The sequence below is a fragment of the Fulmarus glacialis genome, unplaced genomic scaffold, assembly GCF_000690835.1.
Source record: "Fulmarus glacialis isolate BGI_N327 unplaced genomic scaffold, ASM69083v1 scaffold10161, whole genome shotgun sequence".
Taxonomy (NCBI): Eukaryota; Metazoa; Chordata; class Aves; order Procellariiformes; family Procellariidae; genus Fulmarus; species Fulmarus glacialis.
Genome location: NW_009193396.1, coordinates 48,704 through 67,368, shown reverse-complemented (window position 1 = coordinate 67,368; position 18,665 = coordinate 48,704). Strand labels below are relative to the sequence as shown.

General features: G+C 37.5%; 1 protein-coding gene across 1 annotated transcript in view; it reads left to right on the top strand.

Moving 5' to 3' along the window:
- The window catches only part of RALGAPA1 (Ral GTPase activating protein, alpha subunit 1 (catalytic)), a gene marked incomplete at its 5' end in the record, with an annotated part of 121,440 nt that overhangs the window by 56,127 nt on the left and 46,648 nt on the right, over positions 1 to 18,665 (top strand). Inside the window, 5 exon segments of the mRNA XM_009587432.1 lie at positions 6,812 to 6,922; positions 7,909 to 7,977; positions 9,783 to 9,917; positions 10,668 to 10,851; positions 18,029 to 18,665. Coding sequence (XP_009585727.1) covers positions 6,812 to 6,922; positions 7,909 to 7,977; positions 9,783 to 9,917; positions 10,668 to 10,851; positions 18,029 to 18,665 — 1,136 coding nt within the window.

The following is an 18,665-nucleotide window of genomic DNA, read 5'->3' as shown; positions in this document are numbered from 1 at the left end:
AGCATCCTTACTTCACAGTCTCATTTTCAATCTTTACAAAAGACTGAATTCAGTTTAATTGGTGGATATCTGAACTCTGTCAAAAGAGATTTTTACCCTTCTTTAAGTTTGGAAGAAATGGTGTGCTGGGAGGTAAGATAGTGAATCCCTATCTCAATATATATCATTAGCCATTTCACTCTAACCTCTGCCCTTTGGAGCATAATAGTTTGTCCATCACCCCATCTTTCATTAATAATCCTTGCAATTCAGGTTTCAGCAAAACCACTACTGGCTTTGTCCAACTTTGTCCAGCTATACCCCTTCCCACATCCTGGACCCAAGCTTCCAGCAGGGTTTTCTGCATCTGTTTGTAACGAGATCTAGGAGCCTGTGGTGGATTAACCTTGGGTAAGACCAAACTCCCACCTAGCCGCTCACTCACTCCCCCCCTCAACAGGACAGGGGGGAAAACAGGATGAAAAATCTTCTGGGTCAAAGTGAAGACAGGGAGATTGCTTACCAGCTACCATCATCGGCAAAACAGGTTTGACTTGGGGAAATTAATTTAATTTATTGCCAGTTAAAATAATTTGGACAGTGAGAAACAAAGAGAAGATTTAAAACACCGACTTTCCCTGTCCTCCCCTTTTCCCAGGCTCAATTTCACCCCTTTGTTCCCAACTCCTCTGCCTCCTCCTGCCCCCTCCCAAGTAGTGCAGAGGGGATGGGGAATGGGGAGTTACGGTCAGTCCATAACAGTGTCTCTCTGCCACTCCTTCCTCCCTATTCCAGTGTGGGTCCTTCCACTGGCTGCAGTCTCTCAGGATAAGCCTGCTCCAGTGTGGGCTGTCTGTGGACTGCAGTTCATTCAGGAAATATCCAATGCTGCAGTGTGGGGTACTCCATGGCTGCTGTGTGGATATCTCCTCTGGCATGGTCTTTTCCATAGGCTGCAGGGGAATCTCCACTCCAGCACTTGGAGCACCTCCTCCCCCTCCTCCTTCTCTGACCTTCGTGTTCATCTGCTGTGTCTCATTCCTTTTTTTTCTGTTGTTTTTTCCTTCTCTGCCTGTGTGGCGTTTTTGCCCTTTCTTAAATATGTTTTCACAAAGGCGCCACACACTTGGTAGAGGGGCTCAGCTATGTCCTTTAATGGGTCCATGGCTGGAACCTGCTGTGTCTGGCATGGGGCAGCCCCTAGCCTCTTCTCACAGAGACCCCCTGTAGCCTCTCCATTACCAAAACCTTGCCATGTACACCCAATACAGATCCATACAAAGACTCTGGAGTACAGAAATGTCAAAGTCTTTCCTTCTCCAGCATTTGTGTCTCCTGTCTAGGCTAGCCATGGATGCCGAGGGAAGTCTCATTCCTCACTAATTGGCATCCTGGGTTCCCCAGCTCCGATTAATAGTACTTGTAAAGCCTCCATGGTACGTTCTTCTGACAGACTGCAAAAGGAAAAGGTCAGGGTAGAGGGGAAACTGGAAGGGATTCCAGTTTTGTGAGCCATCTGCCATCATATGCAAAAAGTCTGTCCCAAGCCAAGTTGCTGCCTTGTACTCTTTGGCTGCCAGACTGAGTGGAGCCTCCAGTGTAAGAGGGGGACAGGGAAGAAAGCAGGAAGGTGACAAATGCAAAGGCCAAGCAGAAGTTTCCCAAAGCTTCTCATGCTTCTTGCTCACCTGCCCTCTTCTTGCTCCCACCAACCAAATCCCATTATCCCCATATCCTCACTACATTCTGTGCCTGTTCACTTCTGAGTTCGAGAGCCATTGCATTATGCAGTATTGCTTCTCAGCCCTGGCCAGGTATTTAGAGAGATGTAGAATACTTACACTGCATGCGTGGAAGCACTGGAAGATGTTTGATTTCCTGTGGCAAAGTGCTTTTCTATGGTCATTCCAGGACGTGTCATTCAGGCCAGTATGTGTTAGAAAAAATCTGAATCCAAAGACAGGTCAAGAGTTGGCATCAAAGTTTATGTGAATAAACTACCTGTTGAAAGGGAATAACGAGAATTCTAATTTTGGTGAAAAGTAAAGAGCACCTGTTTTTATGGCTATCATTAAAATTTATTTCCTGTTTTTTATGAAGCGTGCTGTAACACTGGGTAATTTTACAGTTTTTCAGAAGAATTTAACTTTTCCTTTTTAATGGGTGTGGTGGGTTGGCCCCAGCTAGCAGCCAAACTCTCACCCAGCTGCTTGCTCACTCGCCCACCCCCAGCAGGAGAGGGAAGAACATAGGAAGAACAGCAGTGGGTCCCTGGCCCCTTCCCATGGAGGCCACCCCTGCAGCCCCCTGCTACCAAAACCTTCCCAGCTATACCCAATACAATGGTTCTGAAACTAATTTGTAAGATAAAACTTTACAGTCTCTGGTAGTCACCATGCAATTCTGTGTAAACACCTTCACATTACATTCTTGAAATCTAGGATGATTTACTGTTTTGGTATTTGCTGTTTTGATTGAATCTGTTAAACGTAGCTAGTATGCACAGTGATTCTCACCTGGAAATGCAGCTTGCTCAGATACAGCTAGTTTATTGTGGTGCAGTGCCTATAAAATGCTTCTGAATAGAAGAGATTTTCTGACATTTGTCTGCCTTTCCTTTTATGAATGACAGTTTTTGCTATTCTGAAACTAGTCTCACTGGATTTCAGTTCTGGTTGCAAGATTTTGTATTGATGGTAGTATATCAACAGTATATTCCTTTCGTCATCTCGGTTCAAAAGCTGTGCTTTTTTGGCTTTTTTTTTCCCTTAATGAGTGTTTTTGTTTTCCTGCTTTTTGCAAATCTTTTTCCTATTTGTTCATATTTTATGGAATAATCAGAATATTATTAGAAACATTTTATTTTCTAGCATTTTGCAAACTTGCGTGTTCATAAACAATATCTTCAACTTTTTAAATATTTCCCAATTTATTTTCAGGACCTTTGTACATTCTTTTTGTTTACATGAAAAATCAGTGAATAGTCTAGTGTTTCTGTATATACACGTTGATAAAAATCGGGGTGTACACCTGTTATACATGGCTTGTGTCAGATGTTGTAAACTAACTATTCTTTCCTTTTCAGCAATGGGAATCTGAAAAGTGTCTTAGCAAATCAGCTGATCACATCCTGTGAAGTAGGATTTGAGTCTACGTCTAAAATGGGTAGCTGCAGGGCTTTTAGTATTAGACTCTAAATTGCAATTTCCTGTTTTGCAAAATCACATTCATCCTTTGCAGCTTCACTCATACTCTCTGCCAGGGTTTTCCCCTTGCTTTTTAATATCCCTTAACTAGTGCATTTTATCAAGTTCCTGTGCAAGTTTGGTATTAGGCAAATGATGCTGGTTTTATCTTACTTACGCAATTTATCAAAGTTTGAACTATTTTTAATCCTGACATTCACTGTGATTTCTCTTATTTTTCTTTGATGTATTTGTTAAACCAATTATTTGTATCTCATTTATATTAAACATAAATTACTTCTTGAATGAGAAGACAAAGATCTTTTTATTTCTACTTTGCTTTGCTTTGCATTGGCAAAAGCATCCAGAGCATGTTGGCTTTTCTCCTGTTCTGAGCAGTGGTATACGCTCACAATAGAGTTTAATCATGAAATGAAAAGTTCATAAATATATCATGGGAGAAACAAATTAGCTCTCATTTGTAACCTAAGCAATCTCCTGGCTTCCAAGTAGTCGGAGATTTGAACTCCCAGAATGGATTATATTCTTATTTTCAGGAGAAATGAATGGATAGGGAGCTGTAGTCCTAGTCCAACTTAGTGATAAGTTAGAATAGAATAGAAATGTTAGCAACAATTATATACTTATTTCTGAAATACAGAAGCGTATTCAGAACTGCAGTCCAGCAGCTCACTCTGGATATAGCTAGCTTTTCTCCCAGAAGTGTGGCGATACTGCTGTATCTGTGTTAACCTCTGCTTAAGTTTGAGCACAAAGGATCCTAACCAGCCATCCAGAACCCTGCATCTCATGATTATATTATGCTCCTCTCAAAAATGCTGCAGATACATCACAAAATTGTGTTGTACAAGCTTAGTTGAACGAGTGCTAGACATAGGTTATTTGCAAGTATGGACAAGGTTAAACTACTAATGTAACATCCAGAAAACAATGGACCCTTGCAAAGATGGAAAGTGTGGTAAGACTACTCTTTCAAGAAAACCCCTGAGAGTTAGGTACCAGGCAAAGTGCCAGCTCATTGAAAGCTGTTTCGCACCCCGCACCCCGCCCCCCCCCGCCCTTGAGTAACTTGTAAAAAATTATGTCCACATTACGCTACTAAATATAAAATCATATAAAAGTAGTGAATTCTTACACTTTGTAACATACAGCGTTTTCCAGAGGTGGAGAATGGCAGGTGAAATGTTTATAGCATTGCAGAGCTGCCTTCATGCCACATCTGAAGGCTCTTGGAAAAGAAGTCAGAACATAGCAGCTGACTTGAAAGGGTTGAATTGTTTTGCTATCCAGCATAAACTCAGTGTTGCTGTTTGAGTTCGGGAAAATGTCCTTTCAGGACACACAGCTCTGTAAGTGTCTGTTCTAAAGAATCTGTGCATTCTTTTGAAATGTGATATATTGACCATGCTGGGACAGATTTCTGAAGTAGGTGAAGCATTTGATCTGTTTGGGCCAATCCCCGTATTCTTGATCAAAACTTCCTACCTGGTACTCTTCCCATGAAAAAGAAAATTTGACTACACAAGATTTGAATTTTATTCATATTCATTACTTTATAGCCTTCAGCCTTTCTGTGAAATTTATGTCTCCACTGACTTTTGTTCCCTTTCTTAAATTAAAAAAAAAAAAAAAATTCTCTTCAACCAGAGAACAGAAAGAGGTTAACCTATTTGCATAAACCAGCACTAGAAATCATTCACTCGTCTTCAGTTTAGAGCCTGATGATCCTCTTTTCAAAAAACAAAAACCAAACCAAACAAAACAAAACCAAACAAAACAACAACAACAACAACAACAAAATCTCAAGAAAATGCTTGCTGTTTTTAAGTAGTGAACAGCTGATTATTCAAAGACTCTGAAAAGTCTCCAGGCCTTTTTCTCAGGTAATTTTTTCTTAAATTCAGTGATCTGGATACTCCGTATTAAGCTACTCTGGTTTGTCCACCCTTTTTGTACTCTCCAGTGACTTTGGGGTTTTCCTGCAAGCTTGTAAGGATGTTTCCAGCAATCTGGATTTGATCTCAAGTTCTGTAATCAAATTGTTATGCTTTCAATTTTATTTAATTTTTTTTGGTTGTCACTTGAGCTTGAACATTAGAATCTGTACCCTGCTTACTGTGCTCTTACAATGTACTTCACAGCATGGAGAGAGGCTGTCTCATGAGGGATAAAAAATAATGGCGTTCTTGTCGTAAGCTCTGGGAAGACTCACAGGTGTAAGGTGTCTGCTATGTTTTAGTTGAAAGCCAACAATAACGTGAAACTGTGCCCACTGAGAAACAGGGAAAGTCAGAACAAGAACTAACTACCCTGTGTACTCTGATTTCTGTCTCTGTGGCTGACTTATAAGAGCCATTCGTAGTCTTCCTTTATGCTTACATAGATACCACAAATAAAAAACGTTAATTAAAGCTTCGTACTCCATACTTTTGCTTATGCTTGTATCTTTTCTTTTCTTTTCAAGACCTTAAATGTAAAAAATGATAGCTCTGCTTTGATATGAAGCTGGCCTGAGTGATTTGAGATTCATCAGTATTATGGTTTGGAATACTTGTTTTCAGTAAAGACAGAGTATTTTCTTGAATAAGAATGTATTTGAAATCCTTCCCTTGGGGCTGTTGCATGTTATTTTTTCTTCCGTGTATTTTGTGCTGTCTTCTGAAGTCTGTAGTTTTGCTGTGCTAGTAACCATTTTGCTCAGATTTGTCTTTAGCTCAGCTTTGTAGGATTTTCATGTCCTAGATGAATAAAATTCACTTGTAAAATTCACTTTATGCTTGTTGTTTGGCGCACAGCTTAATGTTTTAAGGCAAATGCAATGAAGGAAGAAGCCTCAGTTACATGTCCTGTGCATTAATAATTTAAGGAAATGTCTCCCTGTCTCCTCATTTCTTTTTTTTCCCACTTAGGAGTGTAGGGCAGCGTGTGCATCCACTCCCAAGGCTGGGGACTAATTGTACAAATGCATTCACTTTTGCCTTGACCAGCACAGTAGAAAACATTTTAGTAACTGTTGAAGGCAGGCTCCAGTGCAGCAATGTTTTCCTGCCTTCAAAAGAAAAAGAGAAAAGAGGAATTAAACACAGAAGCTGAGGTGCATTCATTTCCATTCAGACAAGTGCTGTACACAGCAGTCACTAGCAAATACAGAACAGTTAGTCTCACTATTAGTACTATAGCATGCATTTTGGATACACGGCTGATAACCTGCCTTGGTTCTCAACAAAGACCTCTGATTTCAGAATTGGATCCTTGGTTTTTTGCAGTGATGCATTAATATTAATAATCATGAGGGTAACAAGAAATCAGTTTGTTCTTCCTGCCTTCATGATACTGTACTAACCAGTCTGAAGTTAGTTAGGAGACTCCTCTCCCTTTTCCCTCATTGCGTGCAACTCCCTGATTGTCTGTCCCAAACCTCTGATGTTAGCTGCTAACATTTGTTTATGACTATAAAATAATTACTTTCAAATTTTGTAAAATCTAATTCTGTTTCTCCTGTAGATAGGTACATAAGGAACTATATGTATAAAACCATCACTGAAATTCCTGACCACCTTACCACCTGACATACTTTTATGTGAAATCATGTAGTCATTGTTACTGTGCTGTGTTCTCTTTTCTAGTTTCCAAATAAAACAGTAGCCCAAGTTGCCTGCAGTATGCTGAACATGCTGATACATTATGTACATAGGCTTCAAGTATATCAAGCTGATTCACCTTTAAGAATTATTCAAGTAAGTAATTTTTTAAAATTTGAAATTTTTAATTCTTTTAAATGCAACAATAAAATGTATTTCCCTGAAATTAAAATACCAGAATATTGACAAGTATGTTTTACAAAACGTTGAATTAGTGTGAACATAATCTTACTGAACATTAACAGTAGGGGTTCACATCACACTTACTTGCTGACTCCAATATTAACATGTAAAATGGCTATATCATGCTTTTTTTTTCAGATACAACTATGTCATTATTTACATGAGAATGTCAATAAAGTCCAAATTTTTTTTAATACTAAATATCCTCAAATATGTTTATTTAAGTTTAGTGAGTGATTACTTAAAATATGGATGTACAATTGTATTTTGCATATCCGTATGCAAAACATTTTGCTTTAAAGTGTTATAAAGCAAAAATAATTATTTTGAATACACTTTAAATAACAAGGATGTAGATGATGGCCTCTGTGAGTCTCAACCACAGAGAAAAGATAGAGGTCTCCCAGGTAACCAGAAAGAGAATTGTGTGGAAGCTTCTTAAGAGGTATAGCAGGCATTTCTCTGCTCCTCCGCAGTCGTATTGTTGATTAAGTGGAGGCAATGTTTACAAATTCTAATAGTTCTAAGAAATATGGAGCTCAAATAATGCCGTACACAAACCCACATCAGGCTCCTTCCTGCACCCTGCAAGTATGTTGAATCAAGTTCTCTTCCTGCCTGAGCATTTTGAGTGGCTGTGTAATTTCATTGTCCCTGATGCGCCTGTGTCAGTCAAGCAGAATGTATTCCTTCAATGTCTTCTGCGAAATTCAATTAAAAGGGTTTTATTTTAAAAAAAAAAAAAAAGTGGCAAGGAATACTGTAGTTTGTCTCAAAATACCTTTAACAGAATTTAACCATAAATCTGGTATTGTGTCACATTTACCTGCTTAAAAATTTATTTTAAACTTAAATATTTAAATTGTATTTTTAAGGAAACTATGCTATATTTTCCCCAGATTCTGATAGCAACTATTACCCATCTGCTACCCAGTACAGAAGCTTCCTCTTATGAACAGGACAAGAGGGTAAACATTTTTCACTTCTTTTTAATGTGTCAATTTAATTCCAAAGGTGTGTGACATAGCGTTGTTGAAAAATTTAAGGTGTGCCTTAAAGTAGGGATTCAGCTCTTTAAGTATAATACAGTATAGTCGTCTCAGAATTCCAGCAATATTCTTTCTACAAGTGAATTTCTGAAGTTTTTGTAGGAAAATATGCATTTAAAATTAATTTATATTGATTGTTTTCAACAATTAGAAAGTCTTCTTTTTCCTTATCCTCAGTGAACTTACAAGCAAAGAAAGTAATGTAGACTTTTAAAACTTGTCTTACAGTGAAAATATATTCTCAACTTGCAGAGAATACCTTTCAAAATATTTATAAGATTACGATTTTTGCACTTTCTATTGTAAGCACTTTCTATTCTATTGTCTATTCATGAGCAAGGTAGCCTGTAATCTTCAGATGAATTTGATTGTTGTCATCCTTCAAAACAATTGCTATCGTTTCGTGTTTTCAGTGGGCCTGAGCCCCCTAGTTAAGACGGGCTCTTTCTTCACGTGATACTCACAGTAGTACTTTCTGCCTCCTGAAAGCTGTCTCTCTTCTGAATTATCTGGCTCTGCTCTTGGACTGTGGGACACAGTGGTCATTTAAACTTGGGCACTTCAGTCCAGTTTGTCACTGGCAGCTCTGTCCTTCTGGGTCACCCATTCCCACGGGAGCTGGCATTCATCTGTTGCTCATTTTGGCCTCCAGAGCTCTGTTTTGCCTCGCCTCTCTGCTTGTGAGGAGGCAGTGGCTGTTGTAGACTACAGCAGTATGCCAGCTGTATTTTCACTTGAGGATGCTTCCCATAATCGAAAAAGTTTCCCCATGAACTAATGCTGATCATCGTATGTCAAATATCATGTAAAAAATTGACTGACATAGTTTGACAAACATATTCCTAATGGGTTTCTTAAAAATTGGTTTAACATAAAAATACTCGGAGCCCTTCATCCTTAGGTTTATTATACGGTACCTCTGAGAGACAAATTTGTAATGTATTATGTGAAATAAGTATGAAGTTTGTGTGTTGTTTATTAGTAAACTAGTTAAGTGGATTTTATTTGAAAGACTTCTATTTAACTTGGGAAATATTTTAGAGAATCTTGCAGCTATTTATCTGAATTGTTTCCTCTTCCACAGCTAAGTTTTAAAAATAAAAAATTATTATTTGAAGCCAGTAAGTTATTAATAATTTGGGGTGTGTGTGTGTGTGTCTTAATTTAATTCTCTCCTACAGTCTTTAAAAACATCCCCTAGAGGGAGTTGGTTCTTTTGCTGACTGAGTAGCCTACAATACAGAAAGCAGTTGGATTTCTTTCAGATGGTACCTGATGCTGCGTAGCATTATTGACATGTTGTGAAGGAAATTCTGTGTTATTTATAAAGCACTAAATGCAACTGAAATAGTTCAGTGTTCATGTGCAGAACGGTGCACCAACCTTAATTTGTACCTGTGTAATCTGTCATTTTAAAAACAGCACCCTACAAATCAATTTTGAAAAATCACGGGTATCCTCTTCAGCACAGTATCTGCTCACAGACTGATGAGAAACTGTTGTATGGATGGTCTTTGTTAAATATCTCAGTAGCCAAATTTTTTACTGATGCTGTAGGTTTTGAGGATACAGCGGCTTTAAACAAGTGTGACCTGCCATTACTGCAGAAGGTTGACGCTGCTGAACTGAGAAAAGAAAGTAAAACAGAGAAGTAAAATACAGTGATAAATGTGAAGTAGCAGGTGCTGGTTTAATTGATTTGTAATTGAAAGTGTTTGTTCCAGTTGGTGGTTTCTTTACTTCTGTGCTTATTGGATTGGATAATGGCCTTGCCATTAAAGACCTTGCTGCAGCCTCTTCACACTACCGGAGCAGAAAATGATAAGACTGAAAGATCTGTTCTTAATTGTATATATAAGGTACATGTTTCTTTACTTGCTAAATGAGAATTTCTGTTGTGTGGAGGTAGTGTCAGTTTTCATGGAAATGAAGACAGAAGCTTTCTGTAAGCTGACCTCCGTTCTATTGCTGAAATGTGGAGTGCTGTCTTAGCTCTTGTACATTCTACTGTCTCTGCTTGATCTTTGGTATATTTGGAATTGTTGATTTTGTTTTACGTTTTGTGATGTTTAACCAAGTTCCTTTTTGTATGTCATATCGATAGCAGACACTTGTATTGTAGAAGACCAGCTATACATTTAAGACAGGAGGATGTAGCTTTTATATACCAAGCAATTTTATTTAGCAATAAGCAAAGTAAAAAGCACTAAGTTATAATTACTGTCGTTAGGGACACAGAACAAAGATAGGTATTTTTTTTGCAAGGGAAGCGGATTAAAACCTCCAGCAGCTTAGACCTAGCATACGCAATTAAAGAAGATAGGAGATCTAAAAATAAAGGTAGCTTAGTGATTTGTTGTAAGTTTTGTTTCTTGTTTCTATATTGTTAAATTCCACTTCAGTGTAGATGCTGTTTTAACAATTTTCTTTGCACACCAGTGTTTGTTTCTATAAACATTAAGCATCTAAAGTTTTCCAACATTTTATCCTGCCTACCTGGTTCTAACAATTCAATTCAAAAATGTAAATAAAAATAAACTTCATTTCTTATAAAACTATCAAGTAGAAATTTCAGTAGTTAATGTCATGAAATTCTGTTTTTGTTCTAGGTTCTGCATGGATGTGTCTATGGGTCTCAATGTTTTAGCAACCCCAAATATTTTCCTCTAAGCCTTTCTGATTTGGCATGTGTGGATTATGATCCTTTTATGCATTTAGAAAGCTTGAAGGAACCAGAGCCACTGCATTCTCCAGACTCAGAGCGGTCTTCTAAACTTCAGCCAGTCACTGAAGGTTTGTCAAATTGCCTAAATACATTTTCTTTCAAAAAGATTTTATCTTGGTTTCCAGTATTGAAGTGTTTGTCTAAAGCATAAGTTTTAAATTATACCTAGACACTAGGTAAGGACCATTAGTATGGAATGAGCTAACATAATTTTGGGCAATTACTCTTCGATTAACTGAAAAAAGTATCTTCTGAACAACATGCAGATCAATTTGGTATGGATTCTTCTGTGCTCTGTGTATCAGCAAAAAGTGTTAAGTACTGCAACATGGCGAAATGTTGCTTTTCATTTTACTTTCAGTAAATTAATTTATTTTTTTTAATTTTGCTCCTTTTTCAAAGAATATTTTGGATTTTTTTCCTATCTGAGCTTGCAATATTGAAAGCTCTCTCTGAATTTTTTTTAACCTATCATAATTTGCTGTCAATCTGTTTACACTGTTTAAAACCACAGAGTTACCTAAAAAGAGAGAAATTTTCTCTCATCTGCTTAGAACCTTGAGACCCGGGAATTAACATTTTCTTCAGAACTCAAAAACAAAAATAAAGACTCAAGCAACTAAGCTACAGAGGAGTAGCATATATTATGCATTATATCTAGTAAATATCAAATGGCTACATTGGGAAGAAAATTGAAAAAGATGAGATTAATACTGATACAAGAAACTGTGTAGTGCTATTCTCCCTCCATATTAAGTTGTTCCATTTAGGCTTCCTTAAAGGTATTAAGAACCAGATAAATGCAGAAGCTCTTTGTAGCAGCTGTGTGCTAACAGCAGGTGATTTTGTGGTCTGTAGTGACTACGTGCTGTTTTTTATGTAGAGAAAATGGCTAATCATTGTGCCCTTGTCTAAGGCATGCTTCATCATCCTCAAGTACTTTTTTGGCCAAAGAATTCTAAACATAGAGCTGTCCCCTAATAAGCTCAGTATTGGATTGAACAAGTCTGATTTGAGAACTATTGGCAGGAGGAGCTGTAATTATTAAATTTACTGAAGAATGAAGCAAGGTACTATAGTTGGCTTTTTGTCAAATGGCTGTGGTCTTATTAGTAAAAAGTAATCATCTGCTGGGTCAGAATGAAAGAGGCTGAGAAGGATTCATTCTGTCCTAATTACAGTCTCACCTATACATATTATGTAAAGCTAATATTTAAAGAATTTGCCAAAATTAACTTCCACTGCATGTTCTATTACAGTGTAGTGAATTGTAGTAGCTTTTTATGCCTGGCATCTTTTGTATTCTGTAATAATCTGTAATTATGGGTTAGCAGCAAATGCTGTGTGGCTTGTTTAATCTGACAATCTGAAAAGACAACCCCGAATAGATTTGTCTTTAAATGAATGTAGTTGCACAAAGCCTTAGCATCGATATCTTCATTTTGCATTTCCGTACGTGATCTGGTCTTTTATGATTTCTTGTTAAATTTCTAAATGAAAGTAATTTCAGTTTTTCTTTTTATCTCTCCAGATGAATTAAGAAAGCCCCATATGTTTTTAAAGTTTCAGGGCTCTGGAATTGTAAGGCAGACCATGAAATTTAATTGGCAAACTACAGCATTATAATGCAACCCTGGTCTTGCAACCTTGGCACTTCTAATCCACATTGCCAGGCACAGAATAAAATTGGCAGTGCTTAACCGATCACACAGCATGTGTTCTCCCTGGCATTGTTGGAGGAGTGAGAGGAGTAAAGTTAGTGGATAACAACCAGTCTGGGACTCAATCAAGACAGGGGTCAATTAGTGCAAGCTAGCAGCGGAGCGGCATGCCAATGGGTCAACCTCTTTTTTAGTAGAGTAAAAGTGCTATCATGATATTTTTTTCGAAGGAGTGTTAGGGAAATCAGGGAAGTTATACAAAGACAGGGTGGGGATTGCTAGACTCTTTCCTTAGGTCACAAGCAAAGCTGAAAGTACTGAAACGCCGGAATTCTTAAGACAGGGTGCTTTTGATCAGTTTAATAGATGGGATTGACATACCCTGTTACGCCTCCCATTGTTCAAGGTCAGATCCATCACAAGTTTTATGGACGCTTACCACAGTATGATGTGGTATAAGACCGTGAAGATATGGGACTTTCGGTGATACAGCTGTGTAGTGGGGACAGGATCTATTGAGAAGCTGGAGCAAGCCCTGCAATAAATGGCAGAGCAAATATTTGATAAATCCTCTGGGAACAGGCTGTGTGGGGAGAGAAGAGGACTGTTCCCCTTTCTGTTTCAGTAACTTTCCAAGTGTTATCTTTCACAAGGAATCTGTTTTACCTAGGATTATCTGTGAAATTTTCTTTGTCCTTCTTTCTGTATGTTTCAGGTAAACTGGTAGATTGCAGTATGAGATACATGAAGAATAATTTTGAAATTAAGTGTTAAGTATATTAAGTGTTATATTTAAACCAGAACGACCTTTTGGCAGCTGACAATAAAGACATCAGTAAGAAGCTTTTCTTGCATCATCAGAACTTGCAGACAGCAAGTCTGTGGTGCTTTCATACATCTAAGGAATCACAGGGCTTGTCTACATGAAAGCTGATGAACTTTTCCTCTAGCTAGTATCGACAACAGCTTCCTCTAGCTACAGTACAGGCATACAAGTGCTGCCTGTGCTAATTAACCGCACCTAACTAGCCTGGATTCAGCGTCACATTGCAGAGGTATGCTTTCTCCAAGGATAGTATAGTATTATAGCCCTTCACTGTACAGTTTAGATGTGCAAAAGCTAACTTGGACTGCATTGTGCCATGATCTGCTTACCTGCTTCTGATCTTTTACCCGTCATTACAAGACCATGAACATATATGAGGGAGAATTAAAATGGAACCTCTCCTTCAAAGCTTTTTTGTTGTTTCTATTGGCCCGAGGGAGGATTAGATTAGACATTAGGAAAAATTTCTTTACTGAAAGTGGTCAAGCCTTGGAACAGGCTGCCCAGGGAAGTGGTTGAGTCACCGTCCCTGGAAGTATTTAAAAGACGTGTAGATGAGGCGCTTAGGGACATGGTTTAGTGGGCATGGTGGTGTTGGGTTGATGGTTGGACTCGATGGTCTTAGAGGTCTTTTCCAACCTTTATGATTCTATGATTCTGTGATTCTATTAAATGATGCAAACATTTAGGAAAAAGGAAGATTGAGGGTTTTTGTGACTCTTGTATTGAGGAAAGTTGGTTACATGAAAATAGTTACCATTAAACAAAAAGTGCTATACATCTTCCAATGTTAATAGATAGCAAAATCAGACTATTGAATAGAGTCTAGTCTTATGGAAATAATATTTTATGAGATTTTTTTTGCAATTATAGGCAAAAACATTTTGAAACCTGTTCTTCGTAGGTCACAAATCTGTTAGAGATACTTGTGATTGGAAGGTAGTAGTTGCATTGCATAGATACAGTGGTCCATCGATTATTGATTGCATGGATTTTCCCCCATTTGTCATATTTCTCCAAACATATTTTAAACTTTTTTGGATAGATCGATCATTTTTCCTAATATATTTCAATTTCTGAAGAAAAGGTTTCCCCCATCTGATGCTTAGTCTTAGCTTTTATTTAAAAATTAGAAATAAAAAGTACTTTTCTTTTAAGGCTTTGCTGTTCGCCTTTTTACTGAAAGGGGACAAAAAGTACACTTTTTAAAAAAAAACTTTATACATGGTGCATCCAGATTAGCACAGTTTGTGTTTTGTGAACGATATTCTAGAAATAGGTTCTCTGTAACCGCATTTCTCTCTACCTGAAGCTTAAAATTAGAAAGGAGTGAGACTTCCTTAAGCTAATGGAAAATACAGGGAGCTAAGCTAAACTGAACTCTCTTAGGCTCCCTCTGAACGTAATGGAGAAAGAGAGTTCCAGAGAGTGATTCATCCCTTTTCTCCAATTTGGGCTTCTAACCGAGATGAATCAGTCTGTACAGGTGCATCATTCTTTAGATAGCTAAAAGGGTGAGGAGAGTTAAATTCCACCCTCAGTCATTACTTTTTCCTTCTACTGCATAACTGTAGTTGTTTAGAAGTTGTTCAGCCGAAGTTGAATTAAAGAGTTAACAACGTATCTTAAGGAAATGCAGGAATCCTCCATTCATGCCACTGATACAAATTAGACCTTCAGCCTTTCCACAAAGGAGGTAATTTCAGGGGCTGAGAAAAATAGCCAATATAACATGCTTCTAGCGAATTACTAAGTGATCATGTACACATATAAATTACATTGCCCAAGATAAAGACTGTACCACTGTAAAGAGAGCAGAGATGAGTTCACTCAGGAAGACAGGTTGGGAAAGCAGCCAGCTAGACTGCTTTAATGTGTAATGGTATGGCTTTAGTTCATAGAATTTGTGGTAAAACTATGATGGCTTGTGTTATTGTGTGTTTTGATCTGCCCTCCAGAAACAAAGAGCATGGTTCAGATACTCATTTTAAGAATTCTGATGTATTGAATGTCCAGTTGTTCCTGATTGAGGAGATGTGCTTCTAGGAACAAATTACTAATATGTATCCTTTAAGTTGCGAATTTAATTTAGAATTCTCATATTTTCGAAAAGCATTACTGGGTTTGGGGTTGTTTTTTGCTAAGGGAAACCACCACCAAAATCTAATTTGCTGCGCAGCAAAAATGTTTTGAGACTGCTTTATTTTATTTCAACATTACAGGTTACATCTTACAGTTTACTTCTCAGTATGCTTCTCTTAGTACTTCTGATTTAAGTTTTCTGTGTCATTTTTAGATCAATACTATATTCTGAGAGAAAACTCAATGAGTAGTACTGTTCTTGTTTTATAAAAGAGGCAATGACAGATTTATATCCCAATTCTTTTATTTTTTATTTTAATTTTCAGAGAAAGACCGTGGTAGGACTGGGAATGGACCTTCCAAATTTAAATTCGATGTTCCACTCTCCATATCATTGTATCACCTTTCTTTTCCATATGTCCCTTAGGCTCCTAAGGGAGTAAATTCATGCACACAGGCACAGTACAATCATGGTCAGGTTTGAGATCTTTAGGATTTGCCACAAAACAGTAATAGTAATAACTTATAGGCTAGCAGGTCCCTCTCATTTCTTCAGGTTTTTCAGCAGAACTTAACTGAAGGCATTGAACCTAAGCAATGTGAGACTTCAGGTAGCTGGGAAGCTTTGCTCCTAGGAGCCTGAGAAGAGCATTACCTTATTTATCTGTGCAGTGCCAAATGCTAAACACTTGGCATAAATATCCTGACAAAAATGAACCAGCCTCTGTGTTGTCCAGGTGCTGGTTAGTACTGCACTGATAAATTATTCTTCAAGCATCCAACTTATTTTCTTTTTGTCTTGTATAAACTTGCTTACAGTTCCTTCTTATATTTCAGCAGATGGCACTATAACTTAATTTCCTTGTATGCTATCAATATCTAGACATTTAATTCAGCTTCACTGAATGTTTTTGTGTTTGTAAATTCTTAAACTTCAAGAATGTTATAAATAATAAAAATATAATCTCTAATTTGTTTATATTAGTTTTCAAGGCCTTCATTTATTAAAATATTTGAGTTTATCCGAGTTTTGGAATAGTGTAAAAATTAAGTTGATTTTGCCAACTATTAACAGGATGAAATGTTTCCCTGTTTGCAGTTCAGATCTAGTGCTTCCTAAAGGTAAAGAAGAGCCACAATCCCAAATGTCTCTTACATGCTTTACCCAAACCCTGTGGGAAAAACAAAAAAGGCAAATATATACTAATTGTTTACTTTTGGAGACGCAGAATGCATCCAGTGCTTCAGAATCTAAAGATCTGTCATGACAGTCAGTATGCATTACAATTTTGCCTTTATTTTTTCAGTTAAACCAATTAAGACACCTTAACCTGCAAAAAGAGATTTGTTTATTAAACATTAGTTTTTATTGTGTATAAATACACAATACAAAGGGAGATGAGTTCATTATACCATACTTACACATCCGAGAGGTTACATTTTCTCAGTAAATACTGAATGAAAAAGTAACATGGTTCAGAACATTCTAGTTTGATGGATTTTCGGTGAGAAAGAAGGTGGGAAGTGTTTGCAGCAGTTTTCAATGTTTAATATGGTTTAAAATATATGATGTAATCCTGAGGAATACAGTCTTGATTTATCTTCCCCTTGTAAATCCCAAATTCAGAGCATCCAGGTCCTGTTAAAAGAGGGATGCTGCAGAGGTATGTGCTTTGCCATATTGATCCTGTTTTCTCTTCTACCTGTGGTTTTCTACAGTGTAATACTTTTGTGTATGGGTTCTTCAGTGGGTACTCTGAGCAGTTGAGGGTTGTCTGCCTGACAGAGTTGCTTTGACCAGCTCTGTACTTCATGGGTAATGTAGAGTAGATTTGATAGAAGAATCCGATAACAATAAAGTACTGGGTTAGCAGGGTGTGGTATAAACATTAAGAAATTCCTGTTGTGAATTTAGATAACGTTGCATACAAGTGGAAGGTATGCAACAAAGAAGGAGGTGGCAAAACCATATTGAGATACCAGTGCATCTCACAAGATGAATTTCACGTAAGATAGGCACAATTAACTTCTCTTTCTCCCTCCAAGTTTTTCCAACCTGAAACTTCTTAAAATGCAATTGGGGCATGAGATTTGCTTTTTGAAAATTTTGCTACTGTTAGATTGTGTTCAGTGTGGATAGCCCGGTGTTTGATTTGATACTTTAAAAACATCCAGTATTATTCTCAACCTAACCTACAGCTGTGTGCTCCCCGGGGAAATTAAGATGGATTAGAGGTTTTATGCATCTATGTTCCTTTGTTTTTCACAATGTAATGATGTGTATAAATATAAAAATCCACTGCAGTTGGAAATGGACTTCTTACAACACAATTATGATCTCTACTTCATCAGCAATTTAAGATTTATTTTAACTAGATTAAGAAATTGTGTATTTTAGAAGAACCATGCTGATTACAAAGCTATGGTAAAGGAGGTATGGTAGGCCGTAAAATAATGAAGGTGCTTCTTTAACTATCTTATGATTTTTCATGCTATTTATATAGGGGACCAGTGTTCATCCAAATACATATTTTCCATTACTGAGTTGGCTGTATTCTAACCTTGCAGTGCTCATCCTCTGTTTAAAACTCACGAAGAAGAGACCAAAAGAAATAGGTAAATCTCAGTGTTGTTTTCTGAACTCTTCTTTTAAAACCTATGTTCTTTCTCTCACAGTGAAAAGTCACATGCAACAAGGATTAATTTCTGTTGCTGCTCGTACTGTGATAACACATCTAGTCAACCACTTAGGCCACTATCCTATGAGCGGAGGTCCTGCTATGCTAACCAGTCAAGTGTGTGAAAACAATGACAATCCATACAGTGAAAGTCCTGAACTTTCTCCTGAACTTTTTGAGAACCCAAACCTTCAATTCTTTGTGTTAAACAATACTTCCCTGGTGTCTTGCATACAAATCCAAGCAGAAGACGACATGCCTGGGGGAGGACTGTCTGCTGGACTTGCATCTGCTAATTCAAATGTTAGAATTATAGTGCGTGATCTATCTGGCAAATACTCATGGGATTCGGCCATTTTATATGGACCATCATCTTTATGTGGATCTGCACAACAAACTTCTTTTGCACTTTCATTATCTCAACAAGATAAACCAGAAGATGCTCTTTCATCTTTTGAGCATGTGGAGGATATATCTGCAAGGGATGGAATTACACTCCAAGTAAAAAGGAAATTTAGAGACACTATACCAACATGGGATACCATTAGGGATGAAGAAGATGCCCTTGATGAGCTCCTGCAGTATTTAGGTGTTACAAGCCCTGAATGTTTACAGAGAACTGGTGTCTCACTCAA